General features: G+C 31.6%; 1 protein-coding gene across 1 annotated transcript in view; it reads left to right on the top strand.

Annotated features, from left to right (window-relative positions):
* Positions 1 to 11,299, top strand: part of Mmp2 (Matrix metalloproteinase 2) — a 124,741-nt gene that overhangs the window by 65,750 nt on the left and 47,692 nt on the right. The window contains exon 2 of the mRNA XM_017902215.1: positions 7,027 to 7,185. Within this exon, the coding sequence (XP_017757704.1) occupies positions 7,107 to 7,185 (79 nt within the window). The 5' untranslated portion in view covers positions 7,027 to 7,106. The remainder of the gene's footprint in view (positions 1 to 7,026; positions 7,186 to 11,299) is intronic.

Below are 11,299 nucleotides of genomic sequence, written 5' to 3'. Positions count from 1 at the left end.
TTCCTAAGAAGGAAACAACTTCTGTCACGTCGCGTCGCGATCGCGTCGCGAATTCTCGTATATTCCGACGGGTTGTAAGGGCGTCTCGCGACTACGACACGTGTTGCCCGCCAAATTAATATTGGGCAACTGTTTAAGTTGTACGAGCCGAAAAGAGTCGTGTCTTCGACGTTTCGAAGAAAACATGACGTATTGTTGACTGGTAATCGGTTAGACGAAGTGTTTGAAGAGAACCGTGTCTCTGAGGTCTCGAACCGAAGTGTTAGAAGAGAACCGTGTCGAAAGGAAGTAGTTTAGAAAGAACCGGTGTGTTCGATGTTTCGAAAAGGAGTGTTTTTGAGAGAACCTGTGTCTCTCAGATCTCTTACGGAAGTGAGCTCCTCGATCTTCCTAAGATCGGCCTTAGGAAAAATCGGGAGCTCGTCAAATATGATTGGCGGTTTTTGACCAAGAGCGTTCCCTTGGTTCGCAAATCGGTGACCTTGGAGAAAAGGAAGGTTCCCCCAAAAAGCAACGATAGTGGAGGAAATCTTGTGCACCGAAGTTGCGGGAAAAGAGGCATGATTGAAAAGGAAAGTCTGAGTATGAAAAAAGGACAGAATAAATGGTTTAACCGTTTGAGTCCCACAGGGTTTTGAAAAAACACTGTCCCGTCATCCCAAGCAGCGCGACCGCGCTGCATCTAAGTGAATACGAGAAGACCCATGCAGCGCGATAGTGCTTCTTCTATTTTATGTCGAAGGAATTCCAAGCGACGCGATAGCGCTTCGTTTATATTATGACGATGAATGGCCAAGTGGTGCAATAGTGCTTCGACTTCAACAGTCGGTGAAGCACCGTCAGCTGCCGAGAACGCTCGAAATGTGCTTGGTTTTCTCGACATGAAATCTGAACAGCGCGATCGCGCTGCTTGGGACTCGTACGGTTAAATAAGAGTGCAAGAGCGCAGGCGAGTATAGAGTGTGTAAGAAGTCCAAGTCACTTGAACAATTCAGTCTAAGACAGTTCATCAATCAGTCGAAGAATGTCCAAAGTCTAAGAGTTTTCAGTCAAAGACAATGTGTCGAAGTCTAAAGTCAGTTTATAAGAGTCAATTTAACACTAGATTTACGGAACCCGTTAATTTGACAGAAGGGTTGCTCCAATTATACGAAGGTAACAGATTTAGTTAACTTATATTAAGACTGTTAATATAATATATAATTGTTTTTAAATTAAACTAATCGTTAGAGAGAAAGGCAAAGGTCAATTTGACAGGTGTCCTTAAAAATAGGTATATAGATAGCGTCCGTAAACCTAGTGTTAAGAAAAATATTTATTTTATTTACAAGCTTATTTTATTCTATTAAGAAGCCAACAATACTATCTTAAGTCAATCCACACAAAATCCGATCCTACATATATCATAATATATAACTAATTATTGCATGTAATACATTTACATCGCAAACAATATTACTTCATTTTAAATGATATAGGTTAGACTTAAACACAGTATAAAAAATGTATTTATCGATATTAGTTAAATTATACATATCGTATTATTGCTAAGTAGAATTGAGAGTCACATTGATCACACTGGTACGTAATTTTATCCCGACTGGTTGCCCGTAAAATGGCTATTGTACAAACGACAATGAAACGAATGAATGTTGATGATAATTCGCCCCGAATGATGGACTAATGTCGAACGACTGATTTCCACTCGCTGTTCCAATGCTTGTCTCTCCTGTTAAACTGTATCGACCGCGTGCTATCAAATACTCGTCCGATTATTTTCGAATGCCTTTGTCTAAAAGGCTCTTTCATGACTCACTTACATGCACACTGACAACCTACTGCCGTCAAAAAGCTAAACTCGTATGCTTTTTCATAAATGATCCTGTCAAGAGACCTTTTCCGTGAAAAAAACTTGCTACAGACATCACGGAAATTATATGCAATCACCAAACAATGCTATTCTCGAGGAATGCTTATTTTTTCAGCACAGATTTTCCAACTATTGTGCTGCAATAATTTCCAAATATGTCATAAAAATGTTTAAAACGTAGAATTCCTGGTTAATCAAGAGTACTCGTCTTTTTCCTCTTTTTATTTTTTCAAATGAAAATGTAACATCCAACATAGCAATTGTCGTCAAGTGTAAATTCCTCATCTTAAATCACGAATATAAACTCATAAAAGAAGTTTTATTTTATTAATCATGTATATTTTTCGACGTGTCACAGAATTTTAATATTTAATTTAATATGCTGTGAAATTAAAAATACTGAGAACTACTGCTAATGAGGAAGGTCAGGATCCAAACAGATGTTTACAGAAACAGAAAATCAGTGTCTTTGTAAGCTATGAAGAATATTAAAACATGTGTCTGCCTCTTAGATATGTCATGAACACTTGACACAGTACTATATGTATAATTATTCATAAATAATCGTGTTAGAAAACTATCTATGAGGGGAAACTCACTGTTAACGTTGCAGGATTTATATGCAGACTCCAAACAAGAAAATATTTGAGAAAAACATCAAATGTTGCTGTAGACTATTTGAGTCAGCAGTTGAAGTATAAACAGATCTCTATAAATAGAGAAAATTAGCATTTAGGCTATGAATATTACGAAAGTTACGTCTGTATTTTAGATGTGTTATAAACACTTGACACAGCTTATAGCAACCTGCTGGCACGAAGATCGTTTCTCCTTTGGTCTGCTTCCTCTATTGACCTGTACCTCTATGTACCTTGTTAACCTCTCCTAACTAACAATACGGGGCTCTAGAGATTTAGGGACCTAGAATATTTAGGGCTCTAGAAATCTAGAGATCTAGGATATTTGGAGTTCTAGAAACCTTTGGAGATCTATGAGTTTAGAGATACTTGGGATTTTAAAAGAGCCGATGATATTGTTACAAATCGCGAGTGTAATTCTTATTCTTCGAGTTCGATCGCTGGATTGCCGAAGACTTCTAAAATGTGAGAATAGATTTTCCCTAGTGAAAAGGTTGACAGCATACTCTGAACTTCGATGGAAGACGTTCCTTTTATAGTCAACAGCCGATTGTTATTTAAACCGAACATTCTTGGAGATGCTGGATTGTTCTGCACCGAAGTTACGATCTGCTCTTCTTGGCCGAATACCGGATAGATATGATCTCGTAACAATATAATACCTAAATTAGAGTAATCAATGTCATTGCTGCTTCTTAAATTGATATATCAAGTGATATAACAACAGGTTCTGAGAAAAATTCAATAAAAATATGATGCATTGAACATTCCAACAACCCATAAACTCATAATTTCTCCCAAAATTAACAGCAAAGCTAGCAAACGTGGCACAATAATTAGTCTCGGTGAAATGACTTGTTTTACGAATAACTAATTTCATTTTTATAATTATTGAAAATATATTACTATTTTTAACAACGATAGTAATGTGATTATGTATATTTATTACATGGTCTATAATTAATATATTAATATATTAAGGAATTTATAATTTATTATATAACTTATAATTAATATTTATTATATGACTTTAACTATTATTAACTTTGTACTGTTGTACACGTTATAGATCGTTAGTTCTAGTGTTCTAGTGGTGTTAATTGCAAGTTAGGGTGTCAGAGATGTGCAACGGATCAGAAATACACTTAACTCTCTAGCAATCACGAAAGACTCGAAAATCATTCGAATATTTTTGGAATCCATATTATATTATATATACTATTATATTATATTTATATTATATGATAATAACAGTACTTTGATCCTACTTCCATGCCAATATTTCAAAGTTTGTCACGTCTATCATTATTTCTCTGCTCTACACCATTCTGGTGTTCCTTGTTAGCACGCTTTCTCGTCAAATGCAATGTGATTCGATTTGTAAATATCAAAGCTTTGATCATTCAAAATTCAAAGCTTCAATATTAAAAATTCGTATGTTATACAAAAGATAAACCTATTATACTACGGTGACCATCAAAGGGGGATACACATTCAAAACACGATTCTCGAAAGTTTCCAGTAACTATTCCTTTTGTATAAAGACATTTTCTGCGGTATCACATATTCTCTTGACGTTTAAGATATGAAATTGCCAAAAGTAACTTTACAAATGAGTATATTGTAGTAAGATGTATCATTTTCCTGTACTGTTCTCTTACACTTCCTAACCTTTACAGAGCATTCACAATACTGCCTAATCAAAATAGTAGCAGCATTTCTCCTGCATGCCATGTTGCAATTGTGCACAGTATATAGCATCGTTGGCTTACATATTTGTTGTTAAGAATTTACATTTGCATTTCGTTAAGACTAACTAGGAATACTATTCGAGTGTTATTATCTATGTAAAAATCATACTATTTTATGTAGCTTGAAAGTGTGTATCACAAAAATGGCGAAAATATAAATTAAAAATATTGTTAACCCCTTATTTTACAATTAGGATTTGTTTTGCAACAGACGTGTCTGTTTAAACTATTTAATTCTTTGCATTTGAATGACGATTCTTAATCATCGACTTAGCAAAATTGAAAAAAGCGATAATCGATTTTAAGTTTGAAATAATTTAACAATTAAATATTGATTATAAATTCAACATATTTATATTTATAATAGTATAATTGATTTTGCAACAAAAAGATTCGAGTTATTTCTGCCCTATAGTGGAAAAATATTCGAGTGCCCAAGGTTAATTTTATTGCAAAGTTATTCACGTAGTTATTCAAGAAAAAAAATTAAAATATTTCATTATAATTTATTTATAAGCAAATAGCGTAATTCTCAAAGAAAACATAGTCAGAGTTGAATTTAAAATTGTGTTTGATATGTTTGATGCATTTCCATTCAAGAAGTTAAAAACTGATCTAACCTTGATAGGTGAACAAGGAGAAGAATAATAAGAATTTACTTTTGCATAAGAAAAATAATCAATTTTCAACAAACTATTTTTTTCCTTTATTTTTCTTCTTTCCTGCCTTTTTTATTCAATGGTTACTCAAACCCAGATCTACTGTTAAGCTATATTTTCGTATCAATTAAATATTGTTCCATATAAAAATGAAATACCATACTTTTAGGTCTTTTTGATATAGAATTTAATAATAGAAATTTTAATACAAAATTTTTGAATAATGAAATTTTATGATACTGTATATAGTACTGTTGAAAATATAAAAAATATAAGAATAAAAAACATAAAAGGGATTATGAAGTGTACAAATAAAGCTATTTGAATATTTTAATTCTTGAAATAGGACGGACAAGCATAAACTTAATTATACTTCACTGATTTAACGATATATCCTTGTAAACTCTATTTGTAAACCATAATATTTGAAGTTTGATCAACCTGAGTTTCACTATCTAAACTTCGAAACATTTATATTTATGAATCCAAAAATTTTGTTAATTATCTAATTATTAATTAGATATTTAATAATATTTAATTAGTTAATTAAGATAACTTAGATAATTAATTGAATAATAAATTAGGTAAAGCCGTAACGTATGGTCATAATTATAAATATTAAATAAAATTACAATTTACTGTACGTAAAAATTAATTTACATAATTTAAACTAAATCATTTATAATAATAATTAAAATTAAAGACATGAGAAGAATACCATACACATCAACATTTTAATAGACAAGACATAACTTCGTTTCAAGGAAATTTCCAAAAAAATTGTTGCAAATTTCATAGAAATTATTACATACTAAAAGTCTATATAAAAACTTATATAAAATTCTTCTTTAACATAGTTGAATTACTCTTGAAACTGTATCAAAATACATATATCACATGCATTATACAAGAGCACTTATACATGAAAGTATTCGAACGTTCACGTGTGTTATTTTTGAAAAGTGATATATATATGTTACACTGAAACGTTTGAGACGATAATGTGTATATCAAGAAGAAATTCTTAAAATTATATGAGTAAAATTAGAAAATAATTCGATTAGTATGATATTAATGATACATGTATAATAAGTATGGAGTATTGGTGAATCATGAAAATATTTAATAAATAACGTATAATACTAGTGAAAAGTACCATTAATAAAAAAAATAGGAGGTTCAATATGACGTTGGTTCATATTTTGCTGCTTATGCTAGCACTAAGACGATTTTTCATTTAACTCACTAGCGCCACCATAGTCCATATCTCCAATAAATGTAATATAAATATTGTACATATCGTTGAACTATTTTCTAACTCTACCTATATAATTTTGGAATTTTCTTCTTACTATGTACATGTACTATATCATTTTAAATATTTCACTTTAACATTCATATTGGACTTGTTGAACATAGTAAATGTAAACGTTCGAAAACTTTCCTACATAAATGTACATCATAGTTATACTTGCATGTCGTATAACTAAAACACATTTATAGGTTGGATCAATAACTTTGCCCACCTTGAATATCTCCATAATTTTCAAAGATACAGAAAAAAGCTTACAAACAAAAATTCTGTAGTACAAAGAAACCTGTAACATGCAAGTTATATTTTCTTATAAACAGAATAGCACTTCCACTTTATAAAATATTTTGCTATTCCCAATCCAATAAGGACGGTTTATACTATTTCAACAACCTTCTACATACCCAAAAATATGAAATATGACCAATTATTAAATATTCCATGTTTTAATGACACCTCGTACAAGGCACATAAAAGGATCAAGAAACATGGTTAAAAGAATTCTGACATAGAAAGCTCGACAACTGTGTTCAATGGACCATAAACTGTCAGACACAGCATTAACACGAAATTCTGTACCGAAACAGTGTCCAAACGATCTACTTTTCTCGCTGGTTTTATTTCACCTCTGACAGAGACGCATCCTCAGTCTGGCCTGCCTTACTTAGCGAGCCCTCTTTTCTTTCCATAAAAGCAACTTGGAGGAAGACGCGGATAACGCGAATGAAAATACGTGGGTGAGAGGATGAATGGTCGAGTAAGACGGTGAAGTCTCAAACGCTTCTTTGCCTTTCAGGGACCAGCCTTTTCGCGGTAGCCGCGCATGAATTTGGCCACTCTCTTGGCTTGGCGCACAGCTCGGTTCCTGGAGCGCTCATGTATCCTTGGTACCAGGGATTGAGCTCTAATTACGAGTTGCCGGAAGACGACAGACATGGGATTCAGCAGATGTACGGTGAGTGGACTTGCATATTCGATAATTGCGTTGGAAAGTAATAATTACGCTAGTCTACGCCCTTGCGTGCTAATTTCAAACGTGGTATCAGCCTTTTCTCTCGTGGAAGAATTTACCAGGCATAAAGAAATCGGTATACCTTTTTGCTTCTTGCCATGGTTTATTATTTCTAAGAAAATATGTAGTATATAACTTCTTTCTAACTGCGGTTTAATCGTAAAAGAAATTGTTACTTTTTGGAGAACGTTTCTAGGAACAGTTAAGAGGTTCCAGCTAAAAGTGCAATTTTCTTGTGTCGTTGGGATAAAAAGTAATTTAAAACGAAATGCCATTATAACATTGCAGTATGTGTTCTAATACATGCAACGTTATTCCCTTAAATTTTTTAATGGAGAAGTTCTATTATGCTACACGAAGTAGAAACAGTTTAAATTAATTTATTAGTAATTAATTATTAGAAAATTTATAGAATTTTTATAACAATTAATTACTGGAAAATTAATACTAATTTTAATTAAATAATGTAAATTAAAACTAATAATAATTACTTTTGAAAAATTAATAATTCTCTAGTAATTTTCGAATTATAAAATGTATTAAAGTTATAGCAATTTTCAGTATTTTAATAAATTGTATTAAAATTACAGTATTCTTCAATCTATAAATTAAATTAAATATCTTCCATACTATCTTATGAATTTCTATAAAATCCAAAAAAAAACTATGAATTCTAACACCAAGAGTCTTAATAGAAGTATTAATATCCAAGCTTCAAAAGGAAACGAAAATTCTCCAATCTTGAATTAAGCCCACCTTACTTATTAATGAATTATATAGATAATTTTGATTCTAACTAAAAAGCCATAACAAATTTTTATTATTAAATATCATTATATTTTGGACAAAATACACTAGTTTATAATAATCAGCTGTTTGTTTTTGCTACTCATTTCCAACAACCTCGTGTGCTCATATTTTCATAGTAAATAGTCTCCTATTTTCTAGAAAACTATAATTGAATTATTATTAACGATTCCAGGGTTACAGTAAATATTCCATTTCAGTGAGCAAATTTTTGTCCTTCTTTTACCTTCCTTCAAATAACTGGAACATTTCATTTCCTTGAAACTCTTCAAATTTTTTAACGATCCCTTTTTTTCTTAGCAAGAATATAATCTAGTTGACGACATAGACGGTGAAAATCTCGCCCGAGGTCGTTAGATTCTGGCGGTAGAATTAATTCTCGCATTTTCTGCATAATGGAGCCATACACCTCAACATCAGCATACTCACATTGATAACAAGTCCCTCGTACTTTTCTTCATGCTTGTCAAGAGCACCTCACCTATTCACTTCCAAATTCTATTTTCCTTGGTCCAAAATAGACAAAGAGCGCACACGAAATAAAAATAAAAATTATAAATTATCAAAATCTTTGAGGAATTTTAAAAAATATTAAGAGGACGACATTTATTATGTTTATTCTCTATTTATGACTATGTTCAACTTTCAAATTTCTACGCATAAATGTTATATAACTCTTGATATGTTACACGTATTTACAGTGATTCTAATTTCCCGCCTAATTGCTAGAGTTAGGTTAGGAACAAGACGAACGCCATTGCGGTTTCTTTCGAAAATAAGTTTCTTTTTTTCTTTTGTTCTTCAACCCTTTGCACTCGAAAGGTGCCCTTTAGTCACCATTTGATAAAATTTCGAAGCTCGATATTAATTAATATATCAACTTTAAAATAATGTAACAGTGTACAAGGTATCGAAATTAAATAATTCTACATGTTAATTAGTATACGATTTCTTATTTACTACTCAAAAAATATTATCAGTTTTATAGCAGAAAATTTTTCATCTCGTACCCTTCTTTAGCCAAAAAATCGTCGAGCGCAAGGGGTTAACACTAAACACACCACGGTCAAATGATCGGTGAATGGAAAATAACCAGAAGCTTTAAAAAATGAAATACCGGGTAACATTGAGAAAATAATTATACGTATATTAGAAGAAAAATCGCGAAGTGATTAAGGTGGAAACGTTGAACGCGGAATTTTGAATAAAAGTTTGGAAAACGGTGATTTAGACCATGATAGGCTTAGTGTTAACCCTTTGCACTCGACGATTTTTTGGCTAAAGAAGAGTAGAAATTCAAAGATTCTCTACTAAAAAACTGACGATACTTTTTTGAGCAGTAAATAAAGAATTGTATAATAACAGAATTGTAGAATTATTTGATTTCGATACCTCGCACACTGTTACACTACATTAAATTTGATATATTAATTAATATCGATCTTCCAAATTTTATGAAATGGTGACTGAAGCTCACCTCTCGAGTGCAAAGGGTTAATTACGAATTCAATCTTCAACATTCAACCATATGCAGTACCTTTCTTTTTTCTCGGATTAATCCATGTAATTCTACAATAAATATTCGCATGATAGAAATTTTGATAAACAAATGTTTTTTGGTGAAATCGTTCAAGTATACATATTTTTGATGAAATCGATCAAGTGTACATGTTTCATGAAATTAGTGTTTGTTTTTAGGAGTCCTCTTACATAAAATAAATGTTATGTAAGCACGATATTCCTATTCTTTAAGGCAACGCAACGCAGACTTGTTCGCCACTTTTAAACTCTTCCATGTTATGTTTTCAAATATCCATATATATAATCAAGATTAGTTAGTATAACTATTTATACAATATTTAGTATATCTAGTATAGGATAATTATTAAGATAATTGTTTATATGATAGCTAAGATGATAGTTAACATTGAATAGAATAAACCTAACCTAAACTGAATCCTATAGGCTTATGACTTCGATTAATTTTCATTGGACTTTTGGATTGTCTATTCACCTATACTTTTATTGATCATAGATAGTCCAAGACCTAGTTATATTGGAAAACAAAGTAAATTTGTTCTAATTATCTCAGGATTGTTCATTTATTCGAATTTCCATTAGTCACGATTGATCGTGATCGTAATCCTAATCCTAAATACTGATTTAATATCGAAATCCGATTAAAATCATATTGAGCTAATTGTCTACTTTTTAAATATGTTATTTCTAATAGGTATAGTTGGTTCAAGCAAGTATAACAAAGTTATAGAATCACTCGACTGCCAGAGTACAAACATTCCAACTTTCGAAACGACTAAAGGTATTTTTTGAAGATAAAAGGTTCGAGGATCAATCAATGTCATACAATTGAAACCGAGTTCTTTTATTGCTGCGTATTGCTTGACAATGATTTATGAAACGTTAAAATTCTTTTAAATCCTCGAAATATTAACGTGTCGCAGACAGAACCGTTTTTGGCACAGTAGTTAGTTTGAACGAGACATTTTGAAGCACGCGATAAAAAAAGCCACGTGTTCTGAAAACTTATGCTACAAGACCTATAAACTTTACGCTTTATGAATAAAATCTGCTCTTCGTTGCAAAAAGCGATGTATTTTTAATATATCGAACGATACCATCAAAAGACCTTAGGTACCTATTTGTCGAGTCTGATCTGCAATGCGTTAAACAGGATTTAGTGGTAATAAATTGTTTGTTAACAAATCAAAATTAACACATCTTGCACGGGTGCTTTGCCGCCAAACTCTCACCCGATAGCGCACGATTTTTTACAGTTCGTACGCAAAATTATTTCTACACAAAATATCTGTAGTTTTTGAATTTTAGGTTTTTTTAAATAAAACTTTTAGTTTTTCTTTAAAAATGAATTTCTTTATTCCCTTTAAAAAAATAAAAATATCTTATTAAAAATCAAAAATTAAGAAAATCAAGAATTTAAAAATGTTTTAAAGTATGATATCGTTCGAAGCACTTTTCTTTGTGTAAGGGTACCTTATAAAATTTACACTTATACCGCATTACACTGCGTATTTTCTTAACTGAGCACACACGACATTGTTGTGAAGTATTTTTCTTTTTTCCAGTTCCCACGATGGGTTCTAATGTATGTTTCTTCATATCCATCGACCTAACACTCATGTGTATACAATCTTATTGTAAAAACACTACAAAAGCACATCGATAATAATAATCCGTGCAAAACGACTTTACTTGCTTCCTGCGAAAGATG

The sequence above is a fragment of the Eufriesea mexicana genome, unplaced genomic scaffold (genome assembly GCF_001483705.2).
Source record: "Eufriesea mexicana isolate 0111107269 unplaced genomic scaffold, ASM148370v2 scaffold1809, whole genome shotgun sequence".
Taxonomy (NCBI): domain Eukaryota; kingdom Metazoa; phylum Arthropoda; class Insecta; order Hymenoptera; family Apidae; genus Eufriesea; species Eufriesea mexicana.
This window is presented reverse-complemented; position numbering and strand designations above follow the sequence as displayed.